Source organism: Momordica charantia, assembly GCF_013281855.1.
Source record: "Momordica charantia cultivar OHB3-1 chromosome 10 unlocalized genomic scaffold, Mcharantia_2.0 BLBB01000010.1, whole genome shotgun sequence".
Classification (NCBI taxonomy): Eukaryota; Viridiplantae; Streptophyta; class Magnoliopsida; order Cucurbitales; family Cucurbitaceae; genus Momordica; species Momordica charantia.
The window spans coordinates 20,144,283-20,160,746 of NW_028275158.1; the positions used below are offsets into that span (position 1 = coordinate 20,144,283).

General features: G+C 28.9%; 1 protein-coding gene across 1 annotated transcript; it reads left to right on the forward strand.

Moving 5' to 3' along the window:
* The first annotated feature begins 9,560 nt into the window (after positions 1–9,560).
* Positions 9,561–14,319, forward strand: LOC111021373 ((-)-germacrene D synthase-like). Its single transcript, XM_022298320.1, has 5 exons — positions 9,561–9,695; positions 10,328–10,604; positions 11,372–11,756; positions 13,299–13,532; positions 14,148–14,319. The coding sequence occupies exons 1-5, from the start codon at positions 9,561–9,563 to the stop codon at positions 14,317–14,319; spliced, it is 1,203 nt and encodes a 400-aa protein (XP_022154012.1).
* Positions 14,320–16,464: the final 2,145 nt, after the last annotated feature.

Here is a 16,464-nt window from a genome sequence, read left to right on the forward strand (position 1 = left end):
GTATTTTTGCTTGATTTGATTCAATACTTTTAAAAAGATATTGTTTTTTCGTGGCATTTACTTTTTATCTCATTCTTTTCCACACAATTTTAACACAATATTATACCGAATATATTTTTTTAAACGTATTCATAATATTAAAGGGTTTCCACTTTGTATAAAATTTGTGTCAGAATTTTACGAATAGAAACCAAATTTTTTACTTTTTAAAACGAATGTTTTGAAAGCAGAGAACTAAAATGAACCAAAGTTTGAAAAATAGTAACCAAAAATTGACATTTTAGAATTAGAGGGACCAAAATGAACTAAAGTTATAAGCACAAAATTAAAATAGTATTTTAATCTACTATCTAAAATTTTCTTTGTCATCTTTATCCTCAACTAGTTAAAAAGTTAAGATATCACATTTTTAAAAGATAGGAACCAACCCTAGATTCAAAATAAATAAATATATATATTACCCAGGATAAAAAGATTTTGTAGCTGGCTTAAATATAGTTCACCAATTTAAAATATAGTTTAGTAGATAAAATATCTATTAATATCTCAAACGCGAGAGTAAATGAATTGAATCTTGAAGCTAAAGTATTGTAATTGGGTACATTATCACAGTTAACTGCCAATTGTCAATTGATTAGAAAGATTTTATAGGCATACAAATTAATTCCAACAAATTATAAGGAAAACTTTCATTTCTTTCAATTCAGAAAGACAAAACCTCTATGTATTATTTTAATATAATTTTAAAAGACAAAAGTAATTAAAAATTATGTTAAAAATATATCAGATAAGCAATAACAAGTTTTCATGAACATATATTCAGAAGGTTATTCCTTGAGACTTCAAGCCACCCAAGCTATCCATTAGGGACATCTTTCATGATTGTTGTATGAGATAATTTCGTAATTGGATGATGATTCCTAGTATGAGATAATTTCGTAATCGGGTGATGATTCCTACTTACGTAACATTCGAGCACCTTCTCCCCATATATAAATCAAAATTTTCATAATCATTTGAGGCATGCATTCTTTTATGTGTTATATATAGAGGCTCCATTTGTTGGGTTGTTAAGTGAATGCAAACAAAATCCCACGTTGGCTAAGGAAGGGAATGATGATGAGTATATAAGAGAGGACAATTATCTCCATTGGTATGAGACCTTTTGGGTGAAACTAAATTCAAAGCTATGAAGGTTATGCCTAAAGCGGACAATATCATACCATCGTGGAGACTATTAACATATGATTTTAGAATTAGCATCACTCCAACAAAGTTAATGTTGAGAATGTGACCAAAGTTTCACATTGGCTAGAAAAATATCATGTGTATATAAGCAACGACAACTATCAGCTCTATTGGTACAAGGTTTTTTTTAATTTTTTTTTTTGAAACAAAAAACAAAATCTTGAGGGCTCTTACGCACAAAGTAAAAAATATCACATCATCGTAGAAATGTTGAGATCAAGAACATTGTCCTATCAAGTGGGGCATCAAAGTCCATGTCTCAAATTTAACTAGGTTGGTAGAACCCTCAGAGTGTAGATCCGTGTTGAGCTCTATTGGATAGGCCGAGAGAAGTTGTCCTAAGGTAGAGTCAAATTCTTAATGCAGAGAGAGCTAATGTAGTAGAGCCAAACTCTTAACGTAGTAAATGTGTTCATAACTCAAAATTTGCCACAAAAGATTTCAAGAGATAAATTAAAAGTTGAACTGAGTCTAACTTGAAAACATGAGGCGCACACAAAGAGAATTGATTGAACAATAACCACACAACGCATAAAAATTTAATAAATATCCACAAAATTCAAAGTAAATAAATAGATAGAGAGTTTTGAAAATGAGAAAAGTCATGTGATTTGTGTAAAATCCCTGTGCGAAGTTAACAAATGTGAGATAGAACTACTACTTTCTGAAGTATTTGTAGGACAAAATATACGAGTTGGAAGGAATGTGAAGTTCATAAAGGATAGGGAAAGGTTTAGAGAACAATGACTTTTCGTGACAATTAAAAAATGTCATAAATGATTAGTTGAAAAATAATTATGACCTTTTGTGACACTTAAAAATTGTCATAAATCATGGTTTGAAAAACAATTATGACCTTCTGTGACAATTAAAAATGTTATAGATAATATGTAAATGTTTAAAAATTGTTATGGGCTAAATAAATAGAACCCAACAAAGCAACGAGTCGGATGTTCGAACGACCAACAACCTGAGCCAATAGGTTAAGACCAAACAAGCCCAAGGCACCTCGACCGACCCGGGCTCGGTGCCGACTTGGGCTCGGTATCAACCCCACCAAGCAGCCCTAGGCCCGATGACAATAGCTGTATCCCTCATGATGTGTATGACTTGAGCGAGACGACATCTCCTAAAGACCTAGGATTAAATCTTCGTAATTCCTCAAGGAATTAGGGTTAAAACCCTTATAAATAGAGAGGCAAAGGAAGCCCCAGAGGTAAGTCTAATCTTCCACTATCCATACACAACAACTCCAAATGCTAACTTAAGCATCATATGGCAAGAACCACGTCGGTTTTAGTGCTATTATGTTTTGCAAGTCTTGTCGATTGCCTTAATTTCAGTAGATTGGTGCAAATTTGGCGAGATTCACAGAGGTCAAATTTCTACATCAACAAAAATAATTATGACATTTCGTGACAGTTATAAAAAAAGTGATAAAAATTGGAAAAATTCATAAATCTCCGTTTTTCCCTCTAAAATTGCACTCACACCATTTTGTGACAATTTTTCATTGTCGTTGAATAATAAAAAAAAAATTCCAGTTTTCGTTTTAACTTTCAATTTTAAAAAATCCGCAAAGCTTTTTTTCCCACAAAAAATGCGCCCCCCAATTTGTGACAGTTTTTTCTCCCCAAACTTTTTTACTGTTCATACTGTCATGGAAGCCAATTTTATACTAAGGAGTGATATTTTAAGGGGGGCTCAATGGTCTTTCATTCAAGAGAATGATTGTTTAGGAATGCAACCAAAGTTCTACATTGACTAGACAAGGAAAAAATCATGGAATCAAGAATGCAACTATCTTCAATTATATGAGTCTTTTTTAGTGGAATAAAAATCAAAGACATATGAGAGTTTATGTTCAAAGTAGACCATATATTCATACATTAATTACGGAAAGATCTCTTATCCTAACCCACCACATTTTTAGTTTTAAAAAGGGGAAAATTCAAACCGCCAACCTATGTAAATAATATCATGACCAATTAAACTATACTCACGACAATACATCACATTAGTGTTAGTTTAACATTTATATTTTGGTAAATTTGAACATAGTTCAACTGGTTAAAACATTTCTCTCCCGTTAATGGACCGTGAGTTTAAATCTCTGTCCATATTGTATTAAAAAAAAGTACTGAGAGTTTTCTATAGTTTGCATGTTAATTACTGAAGGATAGAGAGTAGGTTTCAATAACTATTGCAACAAAAGTCAACTAATTAATTATTTATAATTGATTAATTTTTTTTGAATTCATTTATAATTGATTAATTACGTTTAACGACTTAGTCAAATTAATGGTTTATATTATTAATAGTTTATTTACTTATTTGTAATAAGTTATTTGTTTTGTTCTTTTTACAAATTTGCTTTTTGATTAATTGTGAATTTGCCAAAACATACCACTCAATAGTAATTGACATATATCTCAAAGCAAGAGGTTGTGGATTCGCTTCACATTCCCACATGTTAGTACTAAAAAAATAATAATAATTGCATACTCATTTCATTTTTTATTTCTAAAGAAATACTTGTTTAATTTTATGTTTGATATTGTAGCCAACTTAAGCATAGGTCAACTGGTTAAGGTACCTATATTCGACCAAAATATTGGTAAGTTTGGATTTCCACCTTCATTGTGACATGAAAATCCTAGCCAATTGGAATTAAGAGTCATTTGGGTATATGAACCACTAATTCACAAACACCCAAACCTCCAAGTCGAATTTGATTTCAACCTTAAGGTTTAGGTTAGACACGGACTGCCTTAAGATTAACGCTCTCGAGACAAAGAATAAGTCCTTGGCCTAATAATCGAACACTCCACAAGCTAGTGACCAATCTCACTCTTGAATATTCTTGGTATGCAACTCAAACAAACATGAAATTACAAAGGTTCAAGGAAAACTTCCGCTAAACTTGAAAAGAAAAGAGCTTGATGGTTAATTCATCATCGAAATTGATCTATCTTCTGAACAACCTAATGGCAAGGCTTTAGATAACTCAACTAAACCTTAAATGCCACATCATCAACCCCATAACAAAAAGATGAAAATACCCCTAATTAACATGTTCGAGGAAGGGTAAAAATTGAATAGAAATAAAATTACACAGCAGAAACTCTTGTAAGCAGTCTTAAAGTCATAGGAAGGAAATTGTATAACTCAGTGGGCTTCTCTTGGATGGTCTCCCTTGTAAAGCAATGTTGTAGTCAAAAGATGTCAAAACTTATCTCACTACTACAAATTCGAGCTTCAACGACAGTTAAAAACTGTCATTAACATAATTCGTGATAATTATAAATGCCATATAGATTAAGCCATCGAGGAAAAGGAGAACGTGACAGTTTTCATTTGTACATTTACAATGATAGTTATAATTTGTCACGAATGGATCTTTTACCACAATTAAAAAATGTCATAAAAAAACTCATCTGATGACAGTTTATAAATGTCACTCAAACAATCAAAGATTTTGTTCTCCTATCAACAAAAATTTAATGACGATAGTTTATAATTGTCATGAAATGCTTTTTAACGATAGTTTATAATTGTCACGAAATATTTTTTTACGATAGTTTATAATTGACATAATCTTTTTTTAACAATGTTTATAAACGTCAAAATAAACGTAATAATGGCCAAAGTGAGCATAGCTTAGTGTTAATTGGCATATATCTCCAACCAAAAAATTTTTTTATAGTGATAGTTTTAACGATCAATATTAGAAGTAATAAATGTCATGAAAATCTTTATATTGACAATTTTTAATCATCATGAATACCTTTGTATGACAAATTCAACTATCACAAAAATCTTATATATGACAATTTTTTTAATCACAATTTGTGTTTAATAAAGGCTTGCAATGCCACGAAGAGTTTATATATGACGCTTTCATAACTATCATGAAATATATTTAATAATATTATACACATTTCGAAGAGATTCTTTATACCTATAAATTCTAAAATGTAACGAAGTTGCATATAATAAGATCAAATTATTCATATACTTTGGTTCATTTTAATTCATGTACTTTCAAAATGTTCATTTTGGTCCATGTAATTTTAAATAGTGAGCATTTTGGTCCCTTAATTTTATTCTTAAACTCATTTTTTCTATCAAAACTTTAATACAACGTTACATTCAATATATTTCTTAGAATATAAATATTACTTTATACTAAAGAGTTTTTGTTAGGTGTAAAATTTGTGTTAAAATTTTACAAAAAGTTACTGTAATGAATATTTTTTAAAAGTACAGGGATCAAAATAAACATTTTCAAAGTACAGGGACTAAAATGAGCCAAAGTTAAAAGTACAGAGACGAAAATAAAAATTTTCAAACACAAGAACTAAAATTAACCAAGGCTAAGACTATAGAAACCAAAATAGTATTTTAACCAAAACAAAAGAAGAAGAAGAAGTTTTTACATTACAACCAAGTATGAAAAGTCCATATAATAGAAGTTTTAAGTTTGTTATTATAACGCTAACATTGATTGACCTAGTAACCTCTTAGAATGTGTCGAAAAAAAATAAATAAATAAAGAAATTTTAAGAGAATGAGTTCAAACCCTATTTTATAAACCGTCTAAATAAGATAGAATTAGTCGGAAATGCATACAATATATGATATACTAGAAGATATTTAGATTAAAAAAAAATCAATCTAATTTAATTCAGATCTTGCTTACTAAGCTTGTGTAACTTGGCGTGGGTTTAGATAATTTAGTTTTAGAAAAATGATTACTTCATTGATAGATGAGTATATAAATAAGATTACAAAAAAGCACTCTAATTTAGAGCTACGGTGGATAGTCAATAATTATATAATAACACATATTTAGATGACCCATTAATGAAGCTTTGATAATAATGTCATCCCACGGTTGAGAGTGTTTCTGCCAAATTTTGATCGGACAAAGTAATAGTTTGAGATATCGCTCTTGAGACCAGGAAATCAAAATTGTATATCTGTGTATAGAGCGAGTCTCTTGGTTCTGTCACGTGGCAGGTAGGTTGTTTCAATGGAAACATGAAATTAATGTTTAGGTAGGTGGTCATTATGGGGGTTGAACTCATTCACTCTAAATCATTTTGATTTACCTTAGTTCTTTTGACCAATAAGCCAACCCATGATAGTTAAAGGTGAGACTATTTGAACCTAATCTAATTGTTGTGGTTGCATTGTTTGCAAACAAAGTCCTATATTGGTTAGGGAAGAGAGTGATCCATGGTATATGGATGAGGACAATTATCTCCTTTGGTACGAGCGTTTTGCATGAAACAAAAAACAAAGTCGTGAGGGTTATGTCAAAAGCGGACAATATCATACCATTGTGTAAATATGGAACTGAGTCCATTGTCCTTAACAAGTGGTATCATGGTAAAAAAACCTAGCTGTGTGAGAGAGAAATCATCGGAGACGAGAAACTGCACAAGAATGATTGGTGTGAGTCTTATACTTATTTCAGAAATTGTGGGTGAATCTTCAAGTTGAATAGAAAGTACTTAAAAGTTGAGCAGGACGATCTATCAAGTCATGGAAGTTGATATGCACCAAGTCTCTTGAGTCTAAGTCTTAGGGGTGGGCCCGAGTGTCTTTGACTATAGGAGTAAATACTAAAGAACTAGAGATTCCGAGTCATACAAGAAAAGATTTCTCTGCGAACTAGTATGCGAAAAATTTTGGTAGAATTGGGTTTGGATTATAAAGAATTGTTAGTAGAAGAAGAATTGGAATAGGAGATTAGAAGAAAAAGGAAATAGAAAGCCGAAGATAATTAACCCGTCTGTAACCTCTGATTTGGAGGGTTTTCAAAATCTTAAAATCATTTTCAGTGTTTGGATAATTAAAAAAAATTGAAATCTATTTCAAATTCTGTTTTTGATTTAATTACTTTCCGTTCTAAATAGCTGAGATTTTGTGAGGAGTTTAGTTTTAAAATGTAACAAATTCCTATTTTGTCCTATTTTTTATGGGAAAATATATATTTAATTTTGCTTATCATTTTACCTACCTACACCGTACAACCTCTCTTTTACCATCATCAAGCACTCTCTTCTACTATCATCAAGCACCTTCTTCTACGATTATCAAGCAGAAAGTTAGTAATTTTGTAGTTTTCTTATTTTAATAACTATAATCTAAATCTCTAAAATAGAGTTTTTGCATCATCATCCAAGTAAACTCCAGGTTAGATTTCTATTTTGTTATGAATTTTCCTTGTATTTAAATATTTTTTAGATTTTGTTTATGGTTTTTAGGTAGATTTTTCTTCTTTTTTATTTTTCTTTTTCCTCCTTAATTATATATATATATATATATATATATATATATTCTGCTAAATTGTGGTGAAAAGAGATCTTCATAGGTGTTTTTGGTAAGTTTTTTCTCTTTTCCTTTTTAGTTTTAATATTTATTCAATTCTCTTAGGAGATAAATAACAATTTAATTTTTTTTATTTGCATTTCTGGAGGAGTACTATATTTTCCAAGCCAGACAAAACAAAAGGAAAAGAAAAGAAAAAGCTGAAATTATTAGAATCTCTTCCCACACCAAAACATTTATTAGAAAAAAAATATATATATATCAAGCAATCCCATCATTTAACTTTTAACTCTGTTGTTGTTTTTTTAATTAATATATTTGAATCAAGCCTTTTACAATTTTTTTAAGTTTATTTTTTAAAATAAATATGACATTATTGCAAGTTTTAATTTTGTTGGGTTGATTTGATTAAATTATTTCATTTTTTCATCATTGAAATTACTGCTTGAGATATTTCAAATAACAAAATATTATAGGCAAATCTTATACTTTCTTTTCAAACATCCAAACAACAAATTAATTTTAGTTTCAATGATTTAGAATAAATTTTGTTCTAAATAAAATCAGAAATTGGAAATCATTTCCATAATTTTAAATCTTGAAATTGAAAATCATTTTCTACCAATTCCAAACACTAAATGAAACGTAAAAAAGAATAAGATAAGGAAATGAAAAGACAAATACATAATGAAAAATGAAGAAGAGTCAAAATAGAAGGAAAACAATTTAAAAAGAGAAATGAAAAAGCATGTATTTTTTTTTTAAACAATGAATTGTCAATTTTTCAAAACTTAATCGAAAACAAAATAGTTTTCAAAATAGGAAAAGAAGAATAAATAGAAGGAAGAAAAGTCACGTAGAAGCACTTAAATTCGTACTCTCATAGATATATATACGTGTAACCTACATATTTAATATTTTATCAAAAAAAAAAAAAACCCTACATATTTAATACGTAGGATTGCTTGATGATATAGGATGAAACAATGGTATTTTCCTTTGAAAAACAAAGAGAGAAATAAATACATTTAGTTATAAATAGGTTTGGGAGTGATTTTGACATGACTGAATCATTTTTACTAATGTCAAATTCACTTTTATTTTAAAATATAATATTTGTCAATGATTTCTAAGTGATTTTGAAAAAAATCTAAACTCATCTTAAGTCATTTCCAGTCAATCATTTCAAGGGTGATTCTCCAAGTGATTTTTGATCAAAATTGATAAAAAAAAAAATTTAATTTTTAAAATTGCTATTGTTTAAATTTTTTGAAATTGTCTTTCTATTCACCTTGAATTTTAATATATATATATATATATATATATATATTTTCTTTTCTAAAATTTTTGTCAATCTCTAATTTTATTTATCTTCTCTTATTTTCGTCTAATTTTTTTTAATCTCTCCAAATTTTTAGTTCCAATCTTTTTCTAAGTTTATTTTGTCTAAAGTTTTTGTCTCTCACACCCTAAAATTTTTCTATAAGATTTTTGTTTGCCACTAACTTCTCTCCCAAAATTTTATCAAATCCTCACTTTAAACTTTAAATATTAATCATTCAAAATCGTTTTTAATTATATAAAAATCACTCCAAAAAGCATGGAACCAAATGTTAAAATAACTATTCCAAAATTAATTATTATTAAATATCTTCTACTAAAATCACTAATTCTAAATTCATTCCAAACAGATCCTAAATCACTCCTAAAAAATCAATCGTAATCGTAATTAAATCTCTTTGTTGAAACCTACCCTATCTTAGTTAGCTCAATATCAAAGTAAAAATGTTAGCTAGTAAATAATGTAAAAAGATGATTTGAATTCAATCTAAATTAGAATACATGTAATTTTCCTTGTATCTATAAATTTGAAGCTCATGGAGCTCTTTCTTTGTCAACCAAAGTTGTTCTAAAATTTAAAAAAAAAAAAAACAAAACAAAACAAAAACCTCGTTCTCCAAATCTCCAATAAAATGGACTCTCAAGTTTCATATCTACTTATTCCTCAAAAAAGTTCATCACCCATCAACGGTGATACTCGTCGATCAGCAAACTTCCCACCAAATATATGGGGAGATTATTTTCTTTCTGGCACTTTTCGTTCCACGGTATAGTAAATCGTTCCTTCTCCTTAATATATAATCTATACATTGATTGGGTTGTGTTAGATATCCAATAATATACGAATAAGTTGTCCTAACTTGTAAGCTTAAGCTATTGGGTTGAGTGGTAGTTTATTCATCCTTAATATGTATTAGAACGGGAGGTCCTGTGTTCCCAACCCATCAACTTAAACTTTTGGGTTGAATGATGCTTTATTCAATTTAAACAATATAACTTTAAATTTTATCGAATCCAATCATACTATTATTATTTTTTAAAGATTTGTAACTAGCTATCACCATTCTTTTGTTTGATATTTGTAATTAAGATTAAGTATTTTATTCTTCAAAGAGAAAAAAAAAAGATTTTAAGTATTTTATATGTTTTGTGGTTAGGTTTGGATATCTTCACGCTTGAACTTGGGTATTTCATGGGTTGATTAATTTTGAGTATTTTGTTGGTTATATTTAATGTAATTTATTGGTTTGTTAGTATCAATCTTAAAAAAAAATGTATTAATTTCACCAGTTATTTAAATTAAGATTTAATTTAATAAAATGAAAGTTTAAATTTAAAATTGAAAATCTTGCTTCAACCCAAATTTATGTTGTTTTTTCTTTTTTTTTTTCTTTTTCAGGAAATAGAAGATAATATTGAGGAAAAAGTTGAAGCACTAGAGGAGGAAGTGAGAAAATTGTTGTTTAGTTATGTTGAGAAATCTTCCCAACAACTAAGCTTGATTGATTCAATCCAACGGTTGGGAATCGCTTATCATTTTGACACCGAAATCAATGAAGCGCTCGATCATGTTTATAAAAATTATAGTTTCGTTAGCAATGAAAGCCAAAAAGATCTTCACATTGTTGCCCTAAAGTTTCACTTGCTTAGACAACAAAGATACTCTATTTCATGTGGTAAGCTCTCACTTATTTATCATTAAAGTTTATAATTTTCTTTTGTCTAAATTAAAATTTCGTTTCGGAGTATTGTGTAAATTTTAAATAGTTTTAATAACATTAGAAATAAAATTTTTTAAAGTAGACAGATTTATTAGTTATATATACTAAAGTTTGGACTTGGTTGTGCGTGGGAGTGAGTTTGAGATTAATACTTTTTAAGTGAAACATTTTTCTATTATTATTATTGTTTATTTATTTATTTATTTTTCGAAGAACAACACTAATTACAGAGCTTATTCTAAAACACTTTAAACTTGTGAGTGCTTTAGAAATTTTGAGCATGGGACTAAACACCATGAATAACTAAAATGATTTTTCTTTTTTTTTCCCTAAAAGTTTAGGGATTGAAATATATATTTTGAAAGTTTAAGGGCCAAAATGGAACAAATCTAAAAATTTACCAGCCAAATTAAGATTTAAGCCTAGGGTTTATATTGTTAAGGAATACACATTGAAAAGATAAAGACCTAATAATAGTTTATAATATTAAGTCGGCTACTCATCTCATTGTCATATTGGTTTTGAGGTGGAATTCATGAATATTGATGGTATCAGAGCTCAAAATCTTAAACGAGCATCTGATCTGAAAAAATAAGGGATCAAATTAACAAGAGTTTATAATATAAATAACCTCCTTCTAAGATGAACTCCATAAATTAAATGATGAACTCCATAAATTAATGTTAATATATATCTCATTAACAAAAAGGCCTTGGAAACAGAGATCTTCGACAAGTTTACCAATGATGAAGGAAATTTCAAGGAATCACTTGCAAATGAGGTACGAGGAATGTTAAGCTTATACGAAGCGTCTCATATGAGGATGCATGGAGAAGACGTGCTCGAACGAGCCCTCACTTTCAGCACCATAAACTTAGAAGCAGCCATTAATAATGGAAGCCATGAAGGGAGCTGTGGGTTTGGAGCTCAAGTGAGGCATGCATTAAAATGGCCAGTCTTCAAAGCCATGCCTAGGCTTGCAGCAAGAAGTTACATATCTTTCTACGAGGAAGATCCATTGCATCACCCTGCCTTGCTTTCCATGGCCAAACTTGATTTTAACATCTTGCAAAAGCTTTACCAGAAAGAACTTCATGAAATCTCAAGGTGAAGGTCATCTCGATATCTTTTAGCTTTCTTTCGAGCTTTTTTTTTTCTTTCCCGATATTTTAAATTACATATGCATACGTATAGCTTCTATGCTTGGTTAAGTTACAAATAATTTGATTCCTAAACTTTTAGAGGTGTGTTTATTTAATCTTTATTTAAATCTTAAATGTTGATATATGTTGAACGACAATGTTTTTTAGAAATGACATTGAAAATATTGATGTTCATTGAATATTCATTCAAAAATCATACAAATCAAGAAATTCATAGAAGTATATTGAAAATCAACAAATACATATTTCGCTCTTTTTAAATAATTTTTTTATTAATACTATATTTGCACTAATGATATTTTATTGATATAATGTCAACTCAACCTTTTTTTCTTTCTTTTTGATAACTATGTGAACTTTCAATTTTACTTTTAATAGATCTTTATTGTTGACTCCCGTTAGTTTAGTGTTTTATGGCACCCATGAGTGTATTATTTAATGATTACAACATATGACATATTGCTAATTTTGAGAAAGTCCAAGCCTTTAGTAAATAGTAAATAGTAAGTTAATATAAAGATTTAATTAATATACACCAAATTGAAAAGGATTTTTTTTTAATACAACATGCGATGAAAATTCAAACTCACAATCTTCTAATCGAAGATGGTGCCTTAACAATAAGGCAAGTTTCGATTTGCGAAAATTGTCTTTTTAAAGTATATGGATTAAATCCACTGCCCTGAAAGTGATTTAACCTTTTTGTGTTTTTGTTATTACAATTTTTTTTTCTTATTATGATTTTTTATTGTATGCACTTGAAATATCATTGTTTATACGAGCCCAGGATTGTTTTTAAGTTGTTTTTTTTTCTCATACCTATATTTTAAAATAATTAAAGTAATTATTTTCTCCCAAAATCTTAGAGATTATAAATAGTGATTCCAAAGGTATGGTAAGCTTTGGTTTTAGAAGTAAAAAAAAAAAAAACCATCTACCTTTTTAATCCATAAATTGATGGAATAAAAATATAAATCAATCGGTCCTAAAAGAATAAGAGATAGAGATAAAAGAACTTAACACAGTTCATGTTACCCTAGTATGATATTGTCCGCTTTGAATAAAACCTTTACAGCTTTGCTTATAGCTTCACACAAAATATCTCGTACCAATAGAGATAATTGTCTTCTTTTATATACCATGGATCACCACCCTCTTCCCTAGCCAATATAGGATTTTGTTTGCACTCCTTACAAACCCAACATAAATAGCTCGAAAATGACTAGCGAACCAATCCTTCGTCTGACTGTTGAACAATAATACTAATTTCAAAATGGTTTTATGTTTTTGTTTTCAAAACTATTTTTGAAAATGGAATGACTTATGCGTTCTGTTATCTCACAAAGTCAGACTTTATATAATTCCAATTTTTGCAAGAACAGTTATCCAAACAGATCTTGAACAGAACTTTGATTCTAGAAAAAAAAAAAAAAAAAGACTTGAAATCAATTTCCAAACAATTATTCTACTTAAATTTTACTTATAGAATGTGTTGCCTCAAGTGGTGGAAAGAGTTGAAGTTGGTGGAAAAGCTGTGTTTTGCAAGAGACAGATGCGTGGAATGCTATACTTGGGCATTGGGAACATACTTTGAGCCTAAATACTCTCTTGGTCGAATAATTTTATCCAAAATTGTGGTCATTACTTCAGTCTTGGATGATATATTCGATCTACGTGGTACATTTGAAGAACTTCAACTCTTCATTCATGCAATCGAGAGGTTCGGTTCCCTCACCTCGTTGAAGATTTTGTTTGATAATAATTTTATATTTTGAAAATCGAGCTCTATCATAATCAGAAGGGCCTTTTTAAATCTCTGCCAAATTTCGGCTTTTCTTTGGTTCATACTTTGATTTTTTAAAAACACTTTACGGAATTATCATGAAAGAAAACTACTTTTTAGTTTTTAGTCTATGGTATTTTAAACATTATATTTATTTAGTTTCTAAATTTTAGAAAGTTTAAATTAGGTTTTCGAACAGCTTGGATCATGTTTCTATTTAATCCATATTATTGTTACTACTAATGAAACAATGATACAACGTGTCCAAAGATAATGAGGATGTCATGTAGTTTGTTAATAATGTAAACATAAGTACAATCTAAAGTAGGGGTGTAATATAATTTTGTTAAAATTTTTTTGAGTTATAAATAAATATAATATTCAACATATACAGCGATATTAATTTGTAATTTAACCATAAAGAAAGTATTAGTAATTAAACGGCGTATAAATTTTAATCGGTATCAAATCTAACTTACTAGAACTATTGCTTGGTCTATAGTATATCTCTTGAATTACAAGTTAAGTTTACATTTTGTTACCACTTTTTAGGTGGGATGATAATTGCATTGACCAACTTCCAAAATACATGAAAGTGTACTGTGAAGTTCTAATGGACACATACAGAAGAATTGAGCAAAATATTAGAAAAGATGGCATTCCTTATGCCACTCATTATGCAAAAGAAGCTATATATTCTCTCTTACCTTATCTTTATTCTTAGTTTCATGGAAAAAAAAATAGTAGTTCTTTCTTCTCCTTCAACATATTTATAAACAAGAGAAAAAAAAACAAACAAACTTGACACGACCCGCCCCAGATTACATTGGAATCTGCTATTGGCACGTCATGTCCTAGGTTGGATACGGTGATCTGGGTCGGGGCAGGTTGTGTCAAAACTCTCCTTCTTTTTTTTTATTTTAGTATTTTCCTTACATGATACAATTCTTTTTGCATACCCAGTGTAGACACCGTATTTGGTCCGACTCGCTTTCGTTTTTTTTTTAAAAATTTATTACTGATTTATTTATTATTATTATTTTTTTTATGTTTATTGATTTAGTTTAAAATAACATAATTTACTTTATTATAAAATTTAATGTAAAGTTTTAATTGAATCAAATTAAGTTTTAAAATTAGATTTTATTTTAAAATAATTGATTTTTTTTAAATTGATTTTAAGATAAAAAAAAAAACAGTTTTTCTCCCCTTTGATTTTTTCCTTTCACACCTGTATCCCGTCCCCTTCTTCTCCTCCCTCTTTTTCTCTCTTCTCTTCCCCTTTTTCTTTTTTATCGTTAGTTTAGTTTTAGGTGTATTTAAGGAGGGCTGCAAGGAGGAAGGGAGAGAGAACCCATACAGAGAAGAATTCACTTCCTTCTTTCTCTCTACCATCACCTTCTCTTACTCTTCACCCAGGCCGGCAACCCCGACGATACACAGACTACACACGTCCCCCGGTGATCACAAGTTCAGACCAACCTGCACCACAGTAGTCCAGCGCAAAGTTCTACACGGATCACCGACCGCCTGAATCCGACCTCGAGTGCTCCTTCACGGTTTCAGACCCGTGGGCACGCCCAGAATTTCCTCACTGCAGTAGGTGGTATAGAAAATGGTTGTTTTAGAAATGATTTGATTTTTTTTATTTGTTTTAAATAAGCTTGTTTTAAATTTGATATATATATATATATATATATATTAAAATAAATTTGTTTAAATATGATTTGGTATATTTTAAAATAGATTTGTTTAAATATGATTTGATATATTTTAAAATAAATTTGTTTAAATATGATTTGATATATTTTAAAATAGATTTGTTTAAATATGATTTGATTATTTTTAAAATAAGTTTGTTTTAAACATGATTTGATTATTTTTAAAATAAGAAATATGATTTGATTATTTTTAAAATAAGTTTGTTTTAAATATAATTTTTTTTTATTTTAAAAACAAGTTTGTTTTAAATTTTTTTTTTGTTTTAAGGAAGTTTGTTGGAGGAATTTCAAATCTAAAATAAAATAAATTTTTTTTATATTATTATTATTATTATTTTTCGTTTTAGTTTTATTTTTTTAGTTTTATTTTTTTTAACATTTTTTTAAATAAAGATTTGTATGATAAGAATTAATACTAAGTTGTATCATATGGTGTTGGCATAGTGGTATGTTACTTAGGAGTAATTCACACGTTTAAGGTTCGAGTCTTTTCTTGCCTAAATTAATATTATTTTTTATATCATTATTTTACCAAACAACTATTTTAGATAAAATGTTTTTTTTAATTTAAAAAAAAAATTTCGTTTTTATAAGATTTCAAATCTTAAAACATTTATATAAAATATTAAGTAATATCTTAGTATGTTGGCACATTGATTAGAAATTTGTATATGGACTCTCACATCACAAGTTTAAGTCTTGATGGCCCCTACGCTAAAATTATTTTTTATTTATTAATTTTTCTTTTCTACTAAATAATTATTTTGAAAATCCCAATGACAGAAATTGGATCTTTCCAATATTCTCGAGGTGATAATTTGTTTTTCTAATGGTTTTTGCGCCACTCATGCTTGTTGGTTCATATTTTATCATAAAATATGAACCAATAAATTTGGGACATTTAAAAATCAAACACAAAAATATTTTTCTTTTTGGACCAATGTATAATAGGATAATTATTGGCAAAATATGGTACCGTTTTCGAACGGGTGTCGTAGGGTGCTAACACCTTCCCTACACTCAGTCAACTCCCGAACCAAAATTCTGTTTTCGTAGACCAACTTTTTAAAAATAGGTGACCAATCACACCTCGTAGATGATTGGTGGCGACTCCAAACCCGAATCTCAAAAGAGACCCGTCAGGGGAT